We start from the raw sequence: 26,275 nt of genomic DNA, 5'->3' as shown, positions 1-26,275 counted from the left end.
TAAGAAATATATTCTTGTATGATTGACCTCCATGGGAGTTGAGCAGTTCATTCAAGCCATGGGAGTTGAGCAGTTCATTCAAGCTATGTTAATTTAGTTTAAAATACTCATTAAGGTCATGAACTTATTTTAAAAATTGAATACAGAAATAATGTAAAGAAACTTCAACATCCTCCACTTGAAATTCTCAGTGCTGTGAGTATAAAGTTGGGAGTAGAAAAGAGCCTCCTAATGAGAAGGAGGAAATCTTCAGTTCAGTGATATTGAGCAGTGGAAAGAAGTGCACGGAGGCTTACCCCATCTAGGTCAGAACTGGAAAATGCTTTGTGGATTTCAATTCAACGCTTCTGTGGTCAGGGTAACTGCTCTTCTGTGGCTTCTTGGAGTGCTAATGAATTTCCATCGTTCTCTTGCCCCCATAAAAGTCATGCCATGCTTGGCAGTAATCTTTACTGTCTTTTAGGAATTTCATTAAAAAAAAAGGAATTTCATAAATATGTGATGATGGAAAAGATTGTACTTACTGAAGATTGTAGCTTAATCATACAGTGGGTACTAAGGTAGCAGCAGTACACCTCAGAGCAGGGTGTATGAGATGTCATTTGTAGGGTGGAGGTAGTACAAGGGTTGATGGGGGTACTGGGCTGGTATTGGGTTTTGAAAAAGTTGAAATCAGATCATCCCAGTCCCCAGATTTTTTTAGTTGGATTTTATTGTAATTTTTAAAAAGGTTTTGGGGAATATTTCTTTTAGTTTTTTTTAAAGGTGAAAACAGACTAAAATCTATAACTCTGTAATTAAATGATTTATTAAAAAATTTTAAAATGTTGGTAATGAAGTTTAAAGCATAAATTTCATTGAGCCATGAAAAATAGAAATACTAAGGTGAGGCTCTTATGAGGAAAAGTGATGTCCCTTTAATATTTGTTGATGTGAGTATAGAAATTACTAAAGGTTTGTTGTTGTTTGGTTCTGCTTTTACTTGGGAGTGGAGTAAAATCCAGTGTATCCCATTGTGCCAAAGAATGCAGTAATGGATGGAAAGTTGTAGGCTTGGAAATAAAAAAAATCTCAACTCCTCTGCTTACCAGCCTTGAAACTTTGGGCAAGTGGTTTCACCTCACTGAATTTCCTTATCTTTAGAATGAAGACAATAATAATCTTCAGGATTGTTGTGGTTTAGTGAGAATGCAGAATCTGACAGGACTGCAGCACAGTGCCTGTGACACAGTGAACTCCGCACATACTTGTTGCCACTGTCCTGTCTCTACCTCATTACCTCTAGCATATTGTGGCTACATTTTACATACTAGTAATCATTACTTCTGTGTTAGAACTGGAAGAAATTTTAGAAGTTCCATACTCAGAACTCTACCTTCTCCTTTTATTTTTAATATGCTTGTCTACTAAAATTCTGTGTTGAAATTTGTTTTTGGGATCAGTTTTCTCTTTTACTCTCAAGAAATGAAGTACTGTAGTTCATTCTGTAATCTTACTCTGTTTCCATTTTTCTATAACTTCTAATCTTATTTTTTGATAATCTTATTGAAATGTGAATCTAGAGATGCCTGGGTGACTCAGTGGTTGAGCGTCTGCCTTTGGCTCAGGTTGTGATCCTGGGGTCCTGGGATCAAGTTCCGCATCAGGCTCCCCACAGGGAGCCTGCCCCTCCCTCTGCCTATGTCTCTGCCTCTCTGTGTGTCTCATGAATTAAAAAAAAGTGTAAATCTAAAAAACAAAACAAAACAAAACAAAAAAAACAGTGTAAATCTATATTTGATAATTTGAATAAAATATAGTAGTGGGTACTTGCACAATTAAATATGGAATGGTTAAATCAAATTCACCTCAATGAACACCATTTTACTACTTTTAAAAAACAAATGTTGAATTACAATTGATTGAGATTTTTATTATATTCCAGTTAATTACTCTTTTTATATGTGATAGTCTCCATTTTGTATTTTTCTTTAGTTTTTGTCCTAGTTGATTCCTATGATCAAATTGAAGAGCAAAGTGTGGCAAAATACTCTTCACTAGTGTTTGGTCTCTCTAGCTTATCCTTTGCCAAATAGATTTTTTTAAGAAAATGATGAAACTGGGGATCCCTGGGTTGCTCAGCAGTTTGGCGCCTGCCTTTGGTCCAGGGCGTGATCCTGGAGACAAGTCCCGCCCGCGTTGGGCTCCCTGCATGGAGCCTGCTTCTCCCTCTGCCTGTGTCTCTGCCCCCCACCCTCTCTCTATGTCTGTCATGAATAAATAAATAACATATTTTAAAAAAAGAAAAAGAAAATGATGAAACTGATACCTCAGAAGACACATAGCCATTCAAGTCCTCTTTTTTTAAAAAAAAAAATTTTTTTTATTTATTCATGACAGACACAGAGAGAGAGGCAGAGAGAGGCACAGGCAGAGGTAGAAGCAGGCTCCATGCAGGGAGCCCGACGTGGGACTCGATCTCGGGTCTCCAGGATCAGGACCTGGGCTGAAGGCGGCGCTAAACTGCTGAGCCACCCGGGCTGCCCGCCATTCAAGTCCTCTTGATGAAAAGAATATCTAAACTTTTGCTTAATGCCCCGAGAAAGTTAAGAGGACCTTTGGTTTTCTTGTTATTTGAGAATAGACATGTACTAGAGAAGACATATTATGGATGTTTGCCGGTATTTTTCAGTCAAAATATGCAGTTCAGGGATTGTGGTCAAGTATTAGGAGAGTGCTTCTAGCATTCTAAAATTTTTACTTGTAACTGTTAAAATCTATTGGTGCTAAGCAAAATTCCAAGATACTTGATGTAAAGTGATTGAACTGGGGAGACCTGAATAAAAGTAAGTACAAATCATTACTAGAAAAATAACAAGAGTAAAATTTCTGTTAAACATGAGGATATGTGAAAGATTGAACGTATTAATTCCCATTATGATGGACTGTGTGTGGCATATCAAGATTTAAAAATTTTTATTGTATGTATTTTGACAAATTATGCTTGATCAATGGCCTTTGTTAATGCAACATTCTTTATTTGACTTTTGACTATTTCTGTGACCCATCTATAATGGTTGAGAAATACAGTAACTTGTAATTTGGGTAATATACAGATTTGAATTCCAAGCCTTGAGGCTGGTGTGCTTGAGTAAATCAGTAAACTGGTTAGTGGGAAGCTGAGCAATAGAAAACGGGAAGAAAGATTTAAAAGAAAAGAACAAAAAAGCCACACACCTGCAGGAAAGGGAAAGGGCATGGGTTAGGCATCTCTGGGGCTTGCCCCCTCCCCTGTTATAGGAAGAATGGTTAATATTGGGGAGTTTTTGGAAGCAGAGATGCAGCAGTGAAGACTTAGGTATAGGCCACAGGTGCAGGTGCAGATGGTTGAGAGTGAAATGTCAGGCATGGTGGCTGAAGGGACCTGGTGAGGGAAGGGCCAGCAGCAGAATGTAATCCCATTGCCTTTCTGTAGAAAAGAGTCAGGCTTTGGAGAATTGATTGGAAACTGTGTAGAACATTAACCTCTATATCTCTTTGAAGTTCTGTTCTCCAATTTTTAATTTTAAGTGGGCACTTAAAATTTTAAGTTATACCTTACTGCATTCAAAGGAGAAGGTATATGCTCTAGTGCTATTCTTTAATTTGAAAGTTTGCTAAAGGGCAGCCCCAGCTCAGCGGTTTAGCACCGCCTTCAGCCCAAGACCCAGGATCGAGTCCCACCTCAGGCTCCCTGCATGGAGCCTGCTTCTCCCTCTGCCTGTGTCTCTGCCTCTCTCTCTCTCTCTCTCTCTCTGTCTCTCATGCATAAATAAAATCTTAAAAAAAAAAAAAAGGAAGTTTGCTAAAGTCTCTGGAAGGTTCCATTTAGAATTTCAAGGGCCTATTTTATGTCAGTTTTGTGCTATAAATATTGAACAACAATGAGTTCAGGCATTTACCTTAATCATCTTGAGTTGATTAAATTATCAATAAAAAACAAAGCATATCGTTATATCCTTCCAAATCCTAGTTCATGTAATTTAAGGGTAATATAGGATTAAGAGCAAATAAATGATCATGTCAAACAAACTTGCATGGAATCTAAACTCTATTATTTAATAGTTCTGTGACCTGGGACGTGTTACTTAACTTCTATGTGCCTCAGTTTCATAACCTGTAAAGTAGGGATGATGTTAATAATACATATCTTGGAAATTATCTGTGAGATCATTCTTATAATGTGCTTATCTTATTATTGCAGTGCTTGAGATATACCAAGTGCTCAGTAAATGTTCTATTATACTAAACCACACCTGACTTTAAATATATGAGCCCACAACTAACTAGCTCTACCTTCATGTGACATGTCTGCTAATGATTTCCCATCTAGCAATGCAGTTTTTGAGTTTTATTTCTAATAATATAATTATAAAATACTTGGCATTCTATATGGCATTCTATAGCCTAGTAATGCCAGTTGTTTGACATTTGGCAAACTGAAACTAATTCTAATGTTCTAGCACCTGTGGCTAACAGATTTCTTATGATTAGTTTCATAGTGCATTGGTGATGAGATTTATTAACTTGGAGATTCCTCAAGACAGAAAAGGAGAAAAACCTAAAAGTAGATTATTCTGGCATCGAGCTAATGATTATACAACAAAGTTTGTTGAATTTACTTGGCCCAACAATCACTGCATTGCTACAGAAGCAGTGATCTACGGAGTATCCAGCATAATTTATGTCAGGGGTAAACAAAACAAAACAAAACAAAACAAAAAAAATGACGAAGACTAAAGCAAAAACAAAACAACACCTAGGAGCAGAAATGCAGAGATTTAAGAGAGCATCAAAGATCCCTGTGATTCTCAGATTTCCTGCTGCCTTAATTTCAGCTACTGTTTTACATTGGATGTTGATATTGCTGAAGATAAGCCTGGTGATCCTAACTCTGGGAGCTAAAGATGCTCTCAGGCCGAATTATCTGATTAGTAACATGGCTATAGGGTATATAGCGATTTTTAGGTGAACATTAAAAAAAAAAAAATTCTTACCAACACAGTAATTTATGTAAATTTAATTCAGTGAAAAATTTTTATTAAGGTAATACAGCCTATTAATAAATGAAGAGTTAGGCTTTTTGAAATGTCACACTCTAATGGTGTAGGACAGTGAAAAATTACTCATCTATTTAAAATGGTTTTTTTTCTTTAACCCGTTGGTTCCTAGTTCCTGATTGGGGGTCAAGGAAGAACATTAGGGAAGTGAGTAGAAGAATGGCCCAGCAGCCTGGTTGCAGGGTTTACCTGTTCCTTTAATGTTTGTCAAACACAATGGAATGTACTTATTTTAGACACCCACCCCCCCATGTTTCTCAAATTGTTTCATGCCTTCTTTTTTTGACAAGGTTTAAAATTTCATTTTTATTTTAGTTGTCCTTAAAATCTATGTAAGCATGATCAAGATATTCTTTTTAAATCATATACCAAAGAGTGGTAAGGGAAGAAAATATTAGTAGTTTTTTAATCTATAAAAGGAAAGAAATTATGCTCCACTAATACTTGTTATATATATTTAAAGTAGCAAATACATATGACATACAAATTAGTAGATATATATAGATATGTACTCATATTTTTTTAACAGGAATGCTTGATTTAAAATACATGGAGGGGGGCCTGGATGGCTCAGTCGGTTAAGTATCAAATGCTTGTTTTTGGCTCAGGTCATGATTTCAGGGTGGTGAGATCAAATCCCCCTCATTGGGCTTTGTACTGAGTGGAACCTGCTTAAAATAATCTCTCTGCCCCTCCCCCCTTCTCTCTTATGCACATGCACATAAAATAAAGTAAAATTAATAAACAGTGGAAACTATTATGTAAACAACCAATATATTGTTTGGATTCAAACTCAGTTTGAACTCTGTACAATTTCAGTGTTCACTTTTTCTTTTGGTTTTGTGTTGAGAGAATGCCATATTGCCATATGCTTTGTTGTGTGATGTAGGTTTTGCAGGCCCTTGAATAGAGTGTGAGATTTGAGTCATCACACATGGTAGTATAGAATTGCCAGACTGTAAGAATATCATATTCTTATATCAATTGGATGTATTTGAGGGATTTTTCTCTTAATTTTAATAAGATACAAAGCAAGTTGCTGTCATTATTTATAGGAATGTAGTAGTATGTCTTTAGCGTAGATTTATTTTCCTTGGTTTTAATTCCAGCAGTGATTGATTTGATACCCACTCAGTGAAGACTTAAATAACTGCTGGGGGCCACCTGGTGACTCAGTCGGTTAAGCATCTGCCTTCAGCTCAGGCCATGATCTCAGGGTCCTGGGATCAAGCCCCGCATTGGGCTCTCTGCTCGGCAGGGAGTCTGCTTCTTTCTGCCACTACCCTCCTGCTCATTCTCTCTCTTTCTCTCTCTGTCAAATAAATAAATAAAATCTTAAAAAGAAAAAAAAAACTGCTGGGATGCTAACTGGGATTTTGAGTTAAAAAGATACTTTAAGGAGTCAACCAGTTAGATCTCATGTAACTGATGTTTGAAGAATGTTTATTGGCAAAGTCTTCGTTAAATATAAAATCTGATCCCTGGGGATCCCTGGGTAGCTCAGTGGTTTAGCACCTGCCTTCAGCTTAGGGCATGATCCTAGAGTCCTGGGATCAAGTCCCACGTCGGGCTCCCTGCATGGAGCCTGCTTCTCCCTCAACCTATGTCTCTGCCTCTCTGTCTCTCTGTCTCTCTGTCTCTCTGTGTGTCTCTCATGAGTAAATAAATAAAATCTTAAAAAAAAAAAGCTGATCCCTGAACAGTCAAGTAACATAACAAGAATTCATGAATTGCATTTTGTGCAGTGTAACTTTTGTGAAGATTTTCTGTATTATTGAGTTATATTGTAGTGTAGATATCAAAATATAGGGAAAAAATTGAAGTGTAGAACCAGGCCTGATGTAATCTCTTTCTCCTGTTAAATATAATAGCAGTCACTGTTAGCAAAATGACATCCTCCTTCAAATGGAGTTAATGTTTTTAGAATATTATTAGTTTGATAATTTTTTTAAAATGTGATTTATAATTTTGTACTTATTTATAGTTTTATAAGAACTATAAGCCTAAGGAGTTAACTTTCATTTATATATGTAAATATCATACAAATAATTTAATACCTGGACCAAGAGAAATATTTATTCCTCCAGGAAGGAGTACTGAACATTTCTTAAGTTTTAGAAATAATGAATGAGAATATGTGGTTGGATTTATAAACTTTGAAATCCAGTCTGTTTCCAGTCCTATTTTTTAAATTTATTATCTGCAAGTAAAATGGTTTTTTAAAAATGGTATGTTAAATGAGGATTATTGTACTTATATTGAGGCTAAAATTACCTGCAGGAAAAATGTTGGTTGAATTTATGATTTTTTTAAAAAGATTTATTTATTTATTTTAGAGAGCACCAGGAGGGGCAGAAGGAGAGGGAGCGGGGAGAAAATCACAAGCAGACTCCCCACTGAGCACAGAGCCCAAGATGGGGCTTAATTCCCTAACACTGAAATCATGACCTGAGCCAAAACTTAGATTGAGTCACACAGGCACCCCTGAATTTATAATTTTAAGCTGAAATTACTACTTTTTAAAAAAATATTTGCTTTATTTTTTTTAAGATTATATTTATTTATTCATGAGAGACACACAGAGAGAGAGGTAGAGACACAAGCAGACTCCATGCAAGGCCCAATGCGGTACTCGATCCCAGGTCCCCAGGATCACACCCCGGGGCTGCAGGCGGCACTAAACTGCTGCGCCACCGGGGCTGCCTAAATTACTACTTCTTTATGACATTGACATTGTATAGATATTTAATGATCATTTGATTTCATAGAGTAAAATTAACTATATGTCAAATAAATGACCTAAAGAATACTCTTACATTGAGATTTGGAGGTCAGTTCAGTCTTATTTAATAGTGACTTGTAACGAAAAAGATGATTGATAATAACCTAATGTAAGTTCGTCATCTTAAGTCATAAAAAAAGGAAAGATATTTTTTCCATTTTAAGAGGAATAACTGTCACCATTCTGTGAGCATGAATCAGTAACAGCTGAAGATCTGATCTTTGAATTTGGCAGGGTTGGAACCCTTTCAAATAGAAATCTAGCCAATTTTCAAGAAAAATCACAATGTTTCAGTTTTGAACTTTAATGTATTTGGAACATATGCAGCAGAACACTTTCTTCTTGCAATCTCCTGCCAAACTAATTATGTATACCACATTAGTTTTTCCCTTATGTTTGGGTAGCTCAAGTATATGGTAGAATGAAGAATTGCCTGATTCATGTTCATCGCTTTTAATGGTAAGATCAAGATGAGACGTATTTAAGATGAATTTTATAATTTTCTCTCGAAGAAAATATATGCAGAAATGAGAACATTTCATTCACTCAACATATATTTATTGAATACTTACTATATGCCAGCATCTTTTACTAAGCCCAAGTGTGAGTGATGCAGTGGTGAACAGGATAGAGAAAGCCCCTGTCCTCAGAGAGCTTATATTCCAGTAGGAGTGGTGGTAGGAGATGATGGGGATCTCCAATTCATAAATGACCTGTAGAAAATTAAACATGTAATGAGAATGGAGTAGCTTAACTGACACTGGAATGACAGGAAGATTTCGGAGAAGTCTGAATTTATTTGGTCAGTAGTCCCTAAAGCAGGAAAGGTGTGGCATATTCCTGGAACAGAAAGGCCAATGTGGAAGGAGCACAGTGAACGTGGATGGTAGGAGCTACAGTTAGGGAGGTAGACAGAAGCCACAATAAGGAAGCCTTTCAGACCATGAAAGGAGTTTCCGTTTTCCACTAATTTGTAATGGGGTGTCTTTGGAGGATTTTAAGTGAGAAAGTTTACTAACTTGCTTAAGAAAGATCATTCTGGTAGTTATAGGGAAAGTGACCTGAAAGAGGGCAGGAGTGGAAGCTAGACGCCAGGCAAGCAACCATTTCAGTATCTAGTCAAGAGATGGCGGCTGGTATTAGGGAGATGGAGTGGAGCCAGTGAAGAGTGATTGGACTGGGGATGTGTTCCTCTGGTGCCCCAGTTACACTTGCATGGTTTCATACTTAAGCATTTGGGATTCTGAAAGTTAAATTCACGGTTTAATGTGGACTCTGTAAGTCTTAAATGTCAGATAGTCCTAAAATTGAGAAAAAAATATTTAAGGAAGGTGGTGGAGCTCTTTCAGCTCTCCTTTGCTGTATGGGATGAAATATATACTATGTTGGGAAAAAAATTAAGGTAGTAGCTTCAGGTTCTACAGATAAATTCATGCCATATTACTCTAATTTCTTTGCTTTAAAGCTTATACTGCATCAGGATATGAAAACAATTAAAAAGCTCTTTTAAAATATGTACTCAATAATTATTTTAAGTTATTTTTAATGAAAAGAATGAACATAATTGCCTCATATAAATAAAATGTGTCTGCTTTGAACTTTTGTGGTTTTATTTAAGTAGCATATTTACTGGATTTTTTTTTTTTTTAAGTCACATTGTTCTGATGCTTGCAGACGATATGGCATGCAACCCTAGAAATCCCAAACCAGCTACAGTGTTTAGTCACAAGAATATGGAACTAAATGTGTATGGAGATGATGTGGAAGTGGATTATAGAAGTTATGAGGTAATATTGTTTGATTTAGCAACATTTTTGAAATTTATCATGACTTTTAAATTCTAGAATAGTGGTAGAATGAAATAGTTTTCTTTTTCTTTCAACTTTGTATATAGTTGTCACTGAAGCTTTGATATAATAATTCTGTCTCTGGAGTTCATATTAAAACAATACATGAGTGAGGCTAACACAGCATGAACATTTCATATATGTATCTTGGATAGGACAACTTTGTCTTGGCTTTTATGTTAGAGTATTTTAGTGAGGTTTCATATATCAACTTTTTTTTTTTTTACAGTAAATGCATTGTTCATTTTTCATATTTGACCTAAAATTTCAAGTTTGTATTTTTAGTAAATATATTAATTGGGGAAAAGTTAATATGATTAACAAAAAAACTTACCCATATTTCCACTACTTAGAGGTAATCACTTTTAGTATGCTTCCAGTGTTTTTATGCATATATAGTAAAAACTTAAAATGTAAATCTGAAAAATGGCATTATACTATATTTTTCCCTTTGAAAATTCATTTTAAATTTAATAGGTAGTGAGGATGTTTAAAATTTGAAGTCTTCCTTGGTTAAGTCTTCCTCAATAGTCCTTCACCTTTTACCAAGCCTACCAAAAGGAAGACACAATTTTCTGTGTACCTAGACCGTTTTGAAACAATTAAAAAAAAAAAGATTTTATTTCATTCATTCATTCATTCATTCATTCATTAGAGACACAGAGAGAGAGAGAGAGTCACAGACACAGGCAGAGGAAGAAGCAGGCCCCATGCAGGGACCCTGATGTGGGACTCGATCCCGGGTCTGCAGGATCACACCCTGGGCTGAAGGCGGCGCTAAACCACTGAGCCACCCGGGCTGCCCTGTTTTGAAACAATTTTAAAATCATATCTGTTTCCTCCTAGCCTCTATGCTCCCTGAGGACATAACCTATATCTTATGTATTTTATACCTAGCAATTTCCTTATAGGCCTTTGAAGGCACTCAGAAATGTTTGTTCAGTAATTAAATGTGTATGAATGTTGGACTTTCTACTTGTTGATTTAGCCACCATAAAATAATTACCCAAAAAGAAATCCTATTAAAACTTTCAGCATTTTGCTGTTTTCTGGGGAAAATATAAACCAAACATTATGCACACTTACACAGAAACATATACATATACATATATATTTATATACTCGTGATCTAGGGAAGTGTTAAATAAGAAAGCTAGATAAATTTTCTATTTTTAAAATTTATCTGTGTAATACAACTTTAAATATGCTTTCAAAGAATCCTACAGGTCCACAAATTCCAGGTTGGGAAATCTGGTTTAAAGTGTGATGAATTTTTTACATGTTGAAAATATCCCTAACAAAATTTAAATAACAAAATACATTAAAAATTAAAGATACATAATTTGGGGATTATTAATGGAATTATCCTTATGGTTTTATTTTTATGATTCATTATGGACCTGTCTTTCAATGTTTATCTAGAATTCACTGGGTAGTTGTACAGATTAACTGTAATAGTTATAATGTTGCTGAATTTATTTACACGTTTCTATATTTTGTATCTTTCCAAAGAATTGCCTATGAAGACAATAATTTTTAAATTTTGGGCAATACTTTGCATAACATTTCAAGTTTTAAATTTAATTAACTGATTTTTTTCCCCCAGGGTAGTTTTGTCAGCTGTTAGTATTTAATGGAAGCAAGTTAATGCTGAGGTGTATATATTTAAATAAATATATTTTAATTGAGTTATATTTCACTTTGCGATTTATTTTCAGCTTATGCTGAGTAATGCATAAAGAAGAAGGAATGTTTTTGAAAATTCCCCTGGTTCTATTTCATTTTATTTCTTCTTTTTTTCCCAGGTAACTGTGGAGAATTTTTTACGGGTATTAACTGGCAGGATCCCATCTAGTACTCCTCGGTCAAAACGTCTTCTTTCTGATGATAGGAGCAATATTCTTATTTATATGACAGGTAATTTGAGAATTTAGATATTTAGAAATAGAATATATTGTGACTCTCCTCAAAAAGGAATCTTCGTGGAAAGAAATTTAAACACCTTAAATGAATTTTGTTGAAAATAGTTTGTTTTGGAGTTCTCTTTTCTTTCAACTTGAAATGGTAACATTTATACAGCCCCTTGGTATATTATCTTTGTTTTTAATGTTTTTTTTTACTATGACTGGTAAAGCTTCTTACCTTTTACTTAGTATCCCTGCTATAGCCTTATTGCCTTCAGTTCTGTCTCCTGTTGAACATTCTACTAAACTAGTTAAAAACTGCAAATCTGTCCTTCCTCTGTGTAAAACCTTTACAGGGGTTTTCTGTTGATGGAATCTCGAATTTTAGCGAATATAGGGATTATTTGAATGCAGATACTCGGGTCTTTAAAATTACTGATTTAGTTTTGGTCCAGAATGGGGCTTAAGAAACTGCATTTTAAATATACTCCCCACATACAAGCTGAAATAATAGTCTTTTGTCTATACTTTGAGGAATATTAGATATAAAGTCTTAATAATATGCTTTAGTTTTATTATTTATTTAGTCATATAATATAAAAAATAATAATATATTATTATTTAGTGATATTATTTATTTCATTTTAGTTTTTGCACTTTCTCTACTTCTAGGGCTGTTTTCTGTCCTCTAACTGTTTGCTTAAGCTATCACCCTTACTTATTGATGTCTTCTCAGTTCACTTTGCCTCCCTGATTATTCCTTATCTTGTTAGTCTTAGCTCAGGGGTCACTTCCTTTGGTGATTTTCCTCTGTAAGTCTAGGGTGACGCATGTCTCCACTTGCCTGAGACAGTCCTAGTTTACACCTGTTATCCTAACGTAATTAATAATTACAACATTTTTCCCCCAGAAGTGTCCTGATATATATTTTATAATTGCCCAGAGAGGCTTCTTATCTCCTTGGCTGGTGTAGGCTCCCCTCTTTATACTCCCGTGTTATCTGTAGTTTTTTTTTTTTAAAGATCTTATTTATTTATTTATTTATTTATTTATTTATTTATTTATTTATTTGGGAGAGAGAGAATGAGAGCAAGCATGAGTGGGGTGAGAGGCAAAGGGAGAAGCAGACTCCCCACTGATCAGGGAGTCCAATGGAGGCTTGATCCTGGGACTCTGGGATCATTACCTGAGCCAAAGGCAGATGCTTAACCAACTAAGCCATTGAAGTGTCCCAAATCTGTAGTTACTGTATGAGCATTCAGCTTACTGTTTTCTTGTTTGGATATTTATTGCCTTCATTAGATTTTGAAATCCAAGGTGTTGTTGATAATGGGGTTTTCATCTTTTCATTACCAGTGCTCTGTTTTATGGTGTATTCAGTATATATGAATGTTGACCAAATTATATTTAAAAATGTTTCAACTGATGATAAAACATGTGCAGAATGGTTTTTAGATGTCACACAGCAGGAAGGTAGCTGACCTCTACTTGGTGGTTTACTTTTCTTTTTCTATCATGTTGCATTTACTTACAGCTTTTCAAATTTGATCAATTTATAAGCTTTATAAGTTAGCAGAGCTAAGTTAGGAAAATTTTCATTTTAGTTAATGTGAAGTTATAAGAAATTTTCAAGCTTTTGTGGTAAATATTATAAAGTACAGTCTTAGAGCTTAGCTTTATCGAATATAATAAACTAAAGGTTTTAGAACTTTTTTTCTAAATCTATGGAAACTCTTTCAGGAGGACTCCAGATATGGAAGAAATTCCAGTAGTCAAAGATAGGATTTGATAAAGTATGGCCCATGGAAAGATTGCTTGTTTTAGAAATAAAGTTGTATAAGAGCCAGTTGTATCCATTTCTTTTACATATTATCTATGGCCACTTTATACAACAATGACAAGAGTCCAGTAGTTGCAAGAGAGCATATGGCCTGTAAGTCTAAAACATTTACTACCTGGGCCTTTACAGAAAATTTGCCAACCCATGTAAGAGAGTAGGAGGGCTGACAATTACAATATAATAAAATGATAATAGCTAATATTTAATGAGGCTTACTGTGCCTCAGGCAATATTGTAAATCAGTGTGTGTATGAATTCATTTCATCCTTATAGCAATCCAGAGATTTAGGTACTGGTATTTGGGGCTGTGTTTATAGTTGTGTGGGTTATGCACTGCCTAAGTGTTTGGCTAGGGGGTTGAGTGGGAGTAGCATTCTACGATATGTTTACACATAGTAAGGTGTATGCCCTGCTATAGAGTTTTCTAATGGGAGGAAGAAGTATCATATTTCCCCCACAACGACATAACTACTAACCAATTTTGAGCTCACAGGACTGCATATATTCAGAGGGCCACTGAAATAGACAGATTTTCCTACTTTGATGCCCCAGGGGAAGTACCTTTTAAAATCCACACAAAGGACCTTTATAGGCGTGCTAGTGATGGTGCTGATATATTTCTTACTTCACAGCTAGGGAAACTGAGGCATAGAAAGATCAAGATATTTGCCTAAGTTAACACAGTCACAGTTAAGTGGCAAAACTAGCATTTGAATCCAGACAGCCTGGGCTCTATCCATGCATTCTAAATGTCACAGTCTTCTGGTCAGCTCTTCGGACAGTGGTTGATAGTAGTAGACACCTAAGTTTGAAAAAGTATAATTGTTTAGGAAAACAGGTTTTATTTTTTATGTGAGAACAACACTTCCTAGTAGGGTAGCATTCCAGGTGTACACCGTGAATAGTACTAACATACTATTGGACCAGCTAGTGTTTGTAACCCCTTTCTCACCCAAATGTTTGCCTGGTATTTATATTTGAGAAATTATCTATAGAAACTCACTTCTGACATAATAATGGAGCCAGTGCAAAAGTATAAATGAGCTTTTTTAGAATGGAACAATAGAACTTGTAGAGAAATCTGCTATTTTTTGCAGTCTTTCATTATTTTTAATTGGTGTAATGGAAAATCAAATTTTTTTTTGTTTTCATAGTACTTTTCATTTTAGAGTATAAAATAACAAATAATATTAAAATATTGCCATGAATGAAGTAAATGTTTATATCTGGATGTGTGCAGTTTGCATTTAAAAAGTGCATGTTTTTGATCTTTTTAACTCCTACAAGGACATGGTGGAAATGGTTTTTTGAAATTTCAAGATTCCGAAGAAATTACCAACATAGAACTTGCAGATGCTTTTGAGCAAATGTGGCAAAAACGACGGTAATTAGCAAATAACTACTTTTCATAAGATAAATTAGTACCTAATTTTCTATGGTTAGTAGACTTGCAGAACTTATTTTATGAGATTTTAACTTACTTTAATAATTTCTTCTACTCACTTAGACTTATGTTTGTTATTTCTACTGACTATTTTTAAAAGAAACTTAAGTGTTATTAAAGAGCATAAAAAAAGTTAACTTTTTAAGGTAATCTCTGTTATTTAGCAATGTTTGTTTGTTTATTTATTTATTTAGCAGTGCTTTTGGAGGAAATAAGAGTCCCATCAATCAAGGTCCCTATTATGTAGGTGGATTGTGCACATATATTTTTTTTCCAACTTTAGCCTATTGTTAACTTTTTGTACATTTCTCTGACTCTCCACATGATAGCAATACATTATTTCTTCTTTAGAAAAAATGCTGAAATTATTATTAATATAATATTTGTAACTTACGTTAAGGATGATATATTGTTAGTAAGCCATGGGTAAGCACCCCTCTAGTTGAAAGTTGTCATATGAATGTAAGTGAATATAAAGCAGCAGAAGTGCTTTTAACTTGATTATCTTCAATAAGCACTTATGGGTTTACCTTCTAAACACATGGCACAGAAAGAAATATGTTTATTCTGCCTTCAGTGTTTAAAATCTATTGGAAAAAAGAAATATGTATACAGCTATGCTACAAATTAAATGTAAATATTGAATTATATGCATAAGCAGGATGAATGGAAGTGTTGAAGGGAAAGCTTTTGCTAGGTACTAGTTTTATCTTATTCATAGTTTACCTTTATTGAATGTGTACTAGGTGCTAGGCACTGTGTTTTATGCATACTATCTCATTTAATTTCAATAACAACTCCATGAAGTAGATACTATTATTATTATTTTCACACATGAATAAATTGAGGCATAAATTGATTCAGTAACTTGCCAGATTTTGCACAACTAGTAAGTCCAGCACTGGGATTTCATTCCTAAGTGCTCTAGTCGTAGAGCTCTCTGAATTGTTTTACTGTACTGCCCCTCATAACCTTAGATGTTTCTGATCCTCAGGGGCCTCCACAGAATTTTGTCTCAGGACGAATATGTCATATGAATTGTTCCTTCTATCACCTGCTTAGATACTGTGGGCAAGATTGCTTGCTTGCTTTTCTAGGTGCAATGTTAGTTGTTTACCTAGATCAGGTGTCTGAAAGAAACTTTTGAAAAATATATCTGTTCCCTACTTTCTCCAGCTAGGCAGCCCATTCAAAAATAGAGAGCTGATTATGTTATTTTCAAGTAACAAAAGCCCTGGTTGGCTTCTCTAGACTTAGAGGATAAGATCCATACTTCATGTGGGGTACAATATAGATTGGCTCTATGTTACCTTTTAGAAACTAATTTCTTCCATTTCCCCAAATTTACTGTAAATCCTAACTACATAGTACTGTTCCCCTTTTCCCAAACAATTCATTCTTTTTCAAATTTGGGTGCCTTCGTACAGCCTTTATCCTACCCTGTAATGTGCTGTTCCTTCCTTTGCTTGTTAAAATAACTCACCTTTCATTGCCCAAGCCAGACATCACCTTTCACTTACCTGCCTTTCTTTACAGTTTTTTTTTTTTTTAATTGAGTATTTTTATTGGGTCTTCATGTTTGGGTCCCACAGTCTTCATCTGATGTCACTCTTAGCCCTGCACTAATTTCTCCCCTGACGTGCACATAGGGCTTGCCCAGGTAGCCTACTGCAGCCGTCCAAAGCTACCTCTCTAAGGTCTAAGGTTTCTATGGTAGAGTTTTATACAAGAGTTTTCTTTAAATTAAACAATTCTACAATTTGTTATTCCCAAACAAAGTAAGATTATGCTCCACACAGAGAAATTGGTTAGTCATTCTGAAGATGTCTAAAAACTATATCACTGCCAAAGAATAACATTTCTCAGTTCATATTCTTTCCTTCAGTTTTCGTTTGTACATCCACACTGTGGTTCACAAGTCATCTGTTTTCCATTATCTTATAATCAAATCAAGAGGACTTCCTTTCTCAGTGCTCTTAGAGAGCACTTTGACTTTGTTAGACTCTAAGCTCTATGAAGACAGGGACTGTCGTATCCCCAGCTTAGGGTCAGGCATACTATAGGCTCTAATAACTATTTGTAACTCTTAGCACATTCCATTTCGTTAAATGTTTATGTGTCTCTCTTCTAGTAGATATTAAGCTTTTTGAGGATGGTGACTAAATCATATATGTTTTTTCCTGAATCTGGCTCATATTCTAGGATAGCCTGAATCATGTGGCCAAGATAAGTTGGGGCAGCACTTTGTGGTACAACCTGTTGAGGTAGTTTCCTTGGACAGGATTATAATTTTAATATTTCTAATATCAGTTTTGTATTGGGAATTCTACCGAAAAGTCACAAATTTTTAACTAATGAAATGACTAAGATAGGACTTTAACATCTTATATTATGGAAGCAAGTATTGTAAAAATATTAATCAGTGTATGATTAACAGCATGATTCGTGTTAAATATATTACCACTTTCTTTCAGCTACAACGAGTTGCTGTTTATTATTGATACTTGTCAAGGAGCATCCATGTATGAACGATTCTATTCTCCTAACATAATGGCTTTAGCTAGTAGCCAAGTGGGAGAAGATTCACTCTCGGTAGGTACCTACTTCCTATTTGTAAACTGCATTGTCTTTGGAATATGTAGCTGTTTTGCAAATCACTTATATGCTTAATGAATATATCTGGGGTTTTTTATTCTTGGACTTTTTAATACCTTAGAAGGAAATTTTGATTGCATTTAAAACATATACTTCTTTTTTTTGGCTTTGCTTTTAAAAGAAATTTATTGAAGTATAATTGACTACAATATTATGTTTAGGTAAACAACATAATGATTCAATATTTGCATATATTGCAAAATAATCACAATAAGTCTAGAAGTCTAGTTAACATATATCACTAGACCTGCCCCCCTACCAAAGACAGTCACGATACATAGTTACAGAATTTTTTTCTTGTGATGAGAACTTTTAAGATGTACTTTCATAGTAACATAGTAATTTAGAGTTTTGTGGGGTTTTTTTTTTCCTGTAATTCAAGCTAGTTAACAATAGTGTATTATTAGTTTCAGGGTGAGGATAATTTAGAGTTTTGCCTTAAATCTGCCCTCCATCTACCCTCCATCTCTCATCTCTGGCAACCACCAGTCTGTTCTCTGTATCTATAAGGTTGGTTTTTTTTTTTTTTTTTTTTTTTTTTTTTTTTTTTTAGTTTTTATTTATTTATGATAGTCACAGAGAGAGAGAGAGAGAGAGAGAGAGAGAGAGGCAGAGACACAAGCAGAGGGAGAAGCAGGCTCCATGCACCGGGAGCCCGACGTGGGATTCGATCCTGGGTCTCCAGGATCACGCCCTGGGCCAAAGGCAGGCGCTAAACCGCTGCGCCACCCAGGGATCCCTATAAGGTTGGTTTTTGTTCTTGTTGTTGTTGTTTTTAGATTACACATATAGGTGAGATCATACAGTATTTGTCTTTCTCTGACCTATTTCTTTTAGTACAATGTCCTCAAGATCCATCCATGTTGCTGCAAAATGGCAAGATCTCTCTTTTGTTGTCTTTTTTTTTTTAAACGGCTGAATAATATGCCCATTGTATATGCTTTGTTTTTTCATAGCATCAACCTGATCCTGCAATTGGAGTCCACCTTATGGATAGATACACATTTTATGTCTTGGAATTTTTGGAAGAAATTAATCCAGCCAGCCAAACCAATATGAATGACCTTGTAAGTCTTTGCTTGGTTTGATCATAGCGCATAGGTATGCTTCCTGTGGCAAGTGAAGTCCTTTACCCGCCGTACTGCCACGGTACTGTTTCCCATGTTGAACCCTTTGAATTGTTTTGAATCTCCCTTTACAGTAATCTCTCTCTCTTTACTACCGGAAGCCTAAAGTCTAGCCCAGTTACCTTGTCTTTCCTTCATTTGCTCATGCTCTTTTCTCTACCAGAAGTGTACTTTTTTAGATCCACTTACTGAAATTCTACTTATTCTTTGGGAGTCAAATCGGATCCTCCCACCTCCTGGAATAACCCCATACCTCTTCCCTGTTGGAATTTAAGTAAGATTAAAAAGGTTTTTTGGAGCTTTATTTCTCTCTCGTGCCGTCTATAGTAGTCGCCTCTTTGAACTTACTGAATGTGACAGTAGGCATAATAGAAAGCTTGAAGCAACAGTTGTAGATTGGGTAATACTGTGCATTGATGACTTTCACTCTTTATTTCATTAACTTATGCCCTGTTCTTTTATTCATAAACATTTTTTTTTGAGTTTTGACTAAGTGCCAGCCACTGACTATCCTATTGAAAGAGGCAGGCACTGTCTGCCTTCACAGAGCTTCAGAATGAGAGGGAGATCGAGTAGACTGGGCTTGGGGCTCTCGTACATCAGCCAAACAGCTTTGCATTGATGTCTTTTATCATTTAGATACATTTCAGGTAATTTTTTTCTTTTTAATTAAAGAAGTTTTGCAAAATTCTAAAAACCACTGTTAGAAGCTATCATATTTGATAACACAGAACTACTTGCTATATTTTGAAGGTTATATATTTTGATGCCTGTTAAATCTTAATATCAATTTAGATGTTAAAACAAAATTTGTTATAATGCTACTTTGTAAGAAAACTGTAGTCACCTAAATTCCAGTTACTTTAGTTTTTAAGTTTATTCCCATTTTTAATTATATATTATATTTTATTTAATATGCGACAGACACACTGTCTCAAAAGTTTACAACATATGTACTTCACACTTCAAATGTCTAATGGATTTTTTAAAAAAATAACTTCCATTGAAATCATACTGGAAAGACTGAAGAAACTTATGTTTTGTTTGATTATGTGTTTGTTTTTTCCCACAGGTGCTGTATGGTTTTTAATAAACATTCCTCACTAGTATACTTTTTTTTAATTGAATGATGATTATTTTAATCTTGTTCAGTAGGAATGATCCCTTTCCTTGAAGTTAAATATTCTAGTGATTGGATATAACTTAAGATGTTGTGGAATAATACCTATTTTGTTATATGTATGTGTATTGGAAAATTTGTTGGGTATCAGAGTATAATATTAGAAGCTTCAGGAGCAGCAAAATTAGAAGACAATGGCACCTGGCCTCTTAAAAACTTATAGTATCATTGGTAATAGCTAAAAAGCACATTTATACAGTATTACCTATTAAATGAAGTCTTCAGATCCTCCAGATAAAGTTCTTTCCTCTGTGAAAATAAAACTCTTGCTATGTACCTTTGAGATGCTTTTAATATTGCTCAGTCATGGTTTATATTGGTGGTGTTCCCTCGAGGCTTTGAGGTTCTTAAATAAGAAGTATAAGAACCATGCTTTATTCATCTTACTACCCACAGAACTTAATTATATAGCACCTCGTGTATTTGTAGATTCTCAGTGAATATTTTGAATGAATGAAAGGATATGACAACAATACACTTTTATATGATTCCTTTAAATACAGTGGGATCAGTGATTAAAATTTTCTTAGAAGAGGTAGATTTTCAGGTTTGGAAGAAGAGAAGTATAACATATTCTAGGAAAATGGAGTACCTGCAGAGGCACAGAAATTGGAATCCTTCTCTTCAATAGTAAGCATATAATCAATCCTTGGCTAGAGTATGAAGATTCTGTAAGTGAAGGAGATTATTAAAAATTAATGTTGCTAAAGCCAAGGAAGTCAGATTGATAAGATAAAATATTCTTGAAGGAAGGAATAATTTCATAGAAAGTAGAAGTATGATCATTTTAGCAGCAAAGAGGTAATATTTTTTATCTTGTTGCCCAAGCTCATTCTCTTTGCTTTTCCTGCTTTCTTCTCTTGGTGCCTAATAAAGCCCACCACGTTGCTTGCTCATACAGGAATGCCTTTAGTATACATAGGACTTCAATCTTATCTTTGTGTATTTTATCTTTTATTGTGTTTCTTCAGCCATCCATCTGCATTGTCTTTCCTGTTTGGCATATTACTTACTTGTAAGTAAGTAAGTTTGGCATTTTACTTTCTCCACCCTTTTTGCCTTCACTGCTTCTTAATTTATTTTCTGATTCTTCTTTGTATTTCCTTTTACTGTTTTCCTGAACCAGGATGGCATTGTGATATTAGGCAAATTATTAATCTTTTTGAGCTTTAGTTTGAAGTAGAGATAGTAATCTTTATTTACCTCAAAGTTATTGGTAGGTTTCAATCAGAATATCTACAAATTGCATTTGGGTCACTATGTTTCATAAATTGCTTGGGTCACTATGTTTCATAAATCCTGGCTGCTCTGCTCTTCCCCACTCACCTCCCGTCATATTGGTGATTATGTATACATATGGTCTTGTCTCCATCGGTGGGTAGGTACTGTGGGCCCTAGGCCCTCGCTAGCAGGCCTGTTGTGGTTTTCTTCACATATCCTGTGCTTCTGCCAAACTAGGTTATTGGCCTAATACATCTTTGCTTCTTTATTAAGAATGTTATTTCCCATCCGTAATCTCCCTTTTCCTTCAGAAAGTAGCTTAAATCCTACTCCTTCTCTTTTCTTATCCTCAAACTATGAAAAGTTTATCCTTTTCTGAAGTAGAACCTGTCACCTTTCTTTCTGTCTTGTTATGTTTGTTTCTAACATAAAGCCTTGAGGATAGGACCATGTCCTATCAACTTTTGTGTCCTCTGTGGAAGATAACAGTATGAAATGTATGTAGATATTTTTTCTGCTTTGCTGAGTGAATGAGCACATATCTATCCTTGGCAATTCACTGATGTGGAATATCAGTGATAGGATTAACAGAAATTATCATGAGATCTGGGTGAGATGAAGTTGTGGTTTTCAGGCTGTATTCTTTCAGCACTGGAGCATCTGGAGATGCCTTGCTTTTTTTTCCATTATGGATAAACTAAGAAAGTTACTTAATTTATAGAATGGTTTTACATAGGTTCACAGCAGGAGAACAAGGGGTGTATCCAGTGAGGGAGGGTGTCAAGTGCCTCAGCTTTCTCTTTCAGAGTAGCTCTGTTTTTAATCTTTTTTATATTTTGGGCTTCTGTATAATATTTAATTTGAATTTAAAATTTGAATGAAGGGTCATGATTATAAAATGTTTAAAAACCATTCTGGTAGAGCACCCCACTGAGATGAGTATAGATGTAGAAAAAAAATCAGTTCTTTTCATAGTGTTACATGTAAGTTCTCAGTAAATTTAAAGTTCAAAATATATTTTGTAATGTATGATTAAAAGAAGTGAATGTTTTTTTCCCTTCTTGGACAGCTCTCCTTTTTATTACCTGTTCTAATGTCTGTATAGCTTTCTTAGAATGTCAAGTACTACCATAGCAATGAAACTTGAATCTTTAGAATCAGTTGCTTCTTTAAGTTGGGAAAGCTTTAAAAATATACGACAATTGGAGTGCCTGGTGGCTCAGTCAGTTGAGTGTCTGACTCTTGGTTTTGGCTTGGGTCATGATCTCAGGGTAATGGGATTGAGCCCCGAGTCAGGCTCTGTGCTTGGTGGGGAGTCTGCTTGGCATTCTGTTCCTCTTCCTCTGCCTCCCTCCCCATTGATAAATCTTTAAAAAAAATACTGTAGTCTACTATTACTGATTTGATAAAAGTTTTATGTATATGTGTGTATTTGTTATTGTTATATATGTGTTTTTCAGTTTCAGGTATGTCCTAGAAGCCTCTGTGTGTCTACCCCTGGACATCGCACTGATCTTTTTCAGAGGGATCCTAAAAATGTCCTGATAACGGACTTTTTTGGAAGTGTACGGAAAGTGGAAATTACAACAGACACTATTAGTTTGCAGCCGGATTTAGAAATCACGGAAAGCAGGTATTCTTCTTGAATTATTATTTTATTAAAATGTTTTTATGTAACATGATGTTACATAATACTAAGAGATGAAAGTTAGTGTTTGTAAATAAAACTACATATTTCTACTCAATCCTCACTTTATGTAGGCTCTAAACTTTTCGGGTTTATGGGCAAAAGCCTTAAATATTAGGGGGAAGCTAAGATTATGAGCAGGATTATGTTGTAGCTGCAAAATACAGGGTTCATAGTAGTGATTTGAGGCTTGCTCAAAAGGACTAAAAAACTTTCCTTGTAACTGGTTTAAAGCCATACTTTTCATTAGTGGAGGTGTATATAATGGTTCAGAAGAACTTCATGAAAGAGTAGGTATGTGAATGTTTCAAACATTAATACTCTAATGAACATGTATGCTTTCACCTATTGCAGTAGAAGGCATTACCTGAAATGACACCTGGGCATTTAGAGTGTAATAAGGGCCCTAGGAATCTGGCAGATGTAAGACAGATAAACATAAAAAGGGGAAGCGAGTGCCAAAAGAATATAAGTGCCAAATACATACTTCCAACTATAATGCAGTGCTTCCATGTTCAGAATTTCTTTGGGTTTCACCAATCTGGTTACATCTCTGACTGCCATATATTTTGGTTCTTAGAGTTTGGGTGGTTTGTGAGCCTGGTTCAGTGGTATCTCTGGCTTTTCTCAAGTATTATATTCTATTAATCTGGAACAATTTATCTGGACCTGTTGTAAACTTGGAGTGACCCTCTCATCAACAGGTGCCAGTTACGGATTTATTTGGGGGCTCTTGGTAATTCATTAGGGAAAGGAAGAGAGGTATTCACCAGATAAGTCTCTCTTGGGAAGTAGATGTTATGTGAGTGTGCATGCATGCACACATGTGTAGGTGTGTGTATATATGTGTGTAAGCGAGTGCACAAGCAGGAGAGAAAGGGAAAGAGATTGGTTGATTTGGACTATGCGAATTTTAGAAGTATTTATGTTTCATTTGTTTCTTTCCCTAAACATTTTATTTTTTTTTAATTTTTTTTAATTTATTTTTTATTGGTGTTCAATTTACTAACATACAGAATAACCCCCAGTGCCCGTCACCCATTCACTCCCACCCCCCGCCCTCCTCCCCTTCTACCACCCCTAGTTCGTTTCCCAGAGTTAGCAGTCTTTACGTTCTGTCTCCCTTTCTGATATTTCCCACACATTTAAAATACTTTATTAGGATTAAATAGTATCTCAATTAATAGTCACTTTTCTTGAAATACATAGATGATTTATTCTACTAACATTAAACTTTGTTATTTGTGATTATCTAATGCTATCTATTGGAAACTCATACTCCTGGGAACTTTTCTGGACTGCTAACTGGCAACATAAATTACTCTCAATTTTGAAAATTCCATAGATTTGTAATTGAGCTTAACAAATGTTTCAGGAATAATTTAGAAACTAGCACAAAATACATCTTTTTTGAAGATTTAAATTTGACATTATTATTTCCTATTCTGAATATTCAAAGCCTTGGATCTTTTCCAGTTTCTCATACCTATTGGCTTAAAAATATTTTTTAAGGTATCAGATGATATTCCACAGCAGTGTCAGTTTTGTTATCTTGAATACTGAATTTCAGATTACTCTTGTAAAATAGCTAAATCATACCTTAATACTTAGCAACTAAAATTGAAATATGTCTTTTAACAAATTTATTTTGTAGTTTTCCTTTAATTTAATAAGCCTATGAAATGATAAGATACACCTTCTCTTAACCATCTGACTATTGCATTAATTTACTTTAAAGGCAAGGACCATCTTTATACTCTTCTGAACTTATTTTCTATTTTGTCCATTTAACACAATATTAAATATGCAGTAAGTATAAAATAAAAATGATTTCAGTGGAATCTACTGAGTTTCATTATATATCCTGGAAGAAAGGAATTCTGTCTCATAAAGTATCTCCATTTATTTGTTCAAGAGCAAAAATTGTTGGTGCTGAAAATTATCTTAATTTATCTTTAATTGAGGAAAAAATTTTGAGCATCAGAGCGACACCAGGCACTGTTGAATTACAGCACCCTCTAGTGTTTATAAATAAATTTTATTTATAATATTGTGTACAGATGGTTTCATGATCACTGGTATATGTTATCCCGTTAATTTAGGAAAATTAAGCTTCCAACATGCTTCAGGAATTTTTAAATGGATGCTACAAATATTATCTCATTGTGTGTAGGTGGTACTTATATGCAAATATGAATGGCAATCAGATATTAGAGAAAATCAGATTCATGAGAGGTCAGATATCACAAAAATTTTTTTATTAAGAAAATTATGGGTTAGGATATATATGTATTTTTTCAGATCTTAGGTTAAAAATATCAGGGTAGTCATGGTTAAGATTGGCAGTTTTGCTTTTAAAAATATTACTATCTACATATGTTAAGGAAACAATGGAATCGATCCATTCAGACTATTCATATTTCATATTTTACACACAATAGTGTACTAGACTACACTCAGATATGGAGAACCTTAGTACATAAAATTGATATTGTTACGCTATGATATTGTTTTGTCTCCTGAAACAGATACTAAGGTTACAGTCATTAAGTTAGTAACAACACTTTGTTTCTGCATGTATCTTAGCAGTTGTGTGATTAATTTGTTTGCAAGAACAAGTGGCATAAAATAGGACTTGACTGCAGTCAGTTTGGCTTATATAACTTGATTGTACACTGCTTCATCTGCGTATACATAGGTTGACTCTGGATAACTATGTAGACAACAGCCTTCACTCCTGAAGGAGGTGGGCTTTTTAGAATCTAGTGATAAGTTCATGTTGGCATTACTCAGGTTACCAGTTTGGTATCTTTACTGTATGGGGAAAATAGCCTCTGGCTTGTGGATGTCAAAAGACAGGTACATCTTAGTGTTAAAAAACGTAGAAGTCTAAATTTAGTAGGCATTGCCCAAGAAAAGAAGGGAGTTCAGGACAGTTTTAACTGTGAAGATTCCGCTTTTATCTTGGTTGGTTAGGCGAAAACTTACAGAGTCTGATTTTTGCTTTAGGCTCTAAACTTAGGCATTTGATTCTGTTTATGAATGTTTCATTGTTGTAATTTGATTGTTATTCTAGAATTTCTTTCTCTTTTGAGCTATCTTTAGCAATTGGAATTTTTTTGGATCTAGCAGGAAACTTGAGACCGGACTGTTTTCTTACAGATTTCTTACAGACCTCCAACAGAAGGGTAGACTATGGCCTCCTTGAGGTCAGTCTGTGTTTTGAACACCAGCGTAGGCCTCTTTCAAGAGTTTGTTAAGGAAGTCTCCACTTCATGCAGATTAAAGATCAGACAGCTGCTGCCACTGTCATATTTTGAGCCCTTTCTATGTGCTTCATGCTTTATATAACACATTGGGTAGGATGGTTGAGTTATAAATAATGGGATCCAACCTGGACTACATGATTTTCATAAGGACATTTGTTATACATAGATATTCTTGTGTTTTATGGAACCTAAGGACTGACCCCAGGAAGGGACTGGAAACAGGAACCAGATGTCAGTGAGA

At 34.9% G+C, this 26,275-nt stretch overlaps 1 protein-coding gene across 2 annotated transcripts in view; it reads left to right on the top strand.

Moving 5' to 3' along the window:
* The window catches only part of PIGK (phosphatidylinositol glycan anchor biosynthesis class K), a 107,726-nt gene that overhangs the window by 26,903 nt on the left and 54,548 nt on the right, over positions 1-26,275 (top strand). Inside the window, exons 4-9 of one of the 2 annotated variants that reach the window (XM_077905087.1) lie at positions 9,512-9,647; positions 11,513-11,624; positions 14,739-14,835; positions 17,370-17,487; positions 18,507-18,617; positions 22,539-22,711. In XM_077905087.1, the coding sequence (XP_077761213.1) occupies positions 9,512-9,647; positions 11,513-11,624; positions 14,739-14,835; positions 17,370-17,487; positions 18,507-18,617; positions 22,539-22,711 (747 nt within the window). The remainder of the gene's footprint in view (positions 1-9,511; positions 9,648-11,512; positions 11,625-14,738; positions 14,836-17,369; positions 17,488-18,506; positions 18,618-22,538; positions 22,712-26,275) is intronic. The other variant, XM_077905088.1, reaches the window with a different exon arrangement.

The sequence above is a fragment of the Canis aureus genome, chromosome 8 (assembly GCF_053574225.1).
Source record: "Canis aureus isolate CA01 chromosome 8, VMU_Caureus_v.1.0, whole genome shotgun sequence".
Classification (NCBI taxonomy): Eukaryota; Metazoa; Chordata; class Mammalia; order Carnivora; family Canidae; genus Canis; species Canis aureus.
Note: the sequence above shows the minus strand (reverse complement) of the source record. Positions and strands in the feature narration are given on the sequence as shown.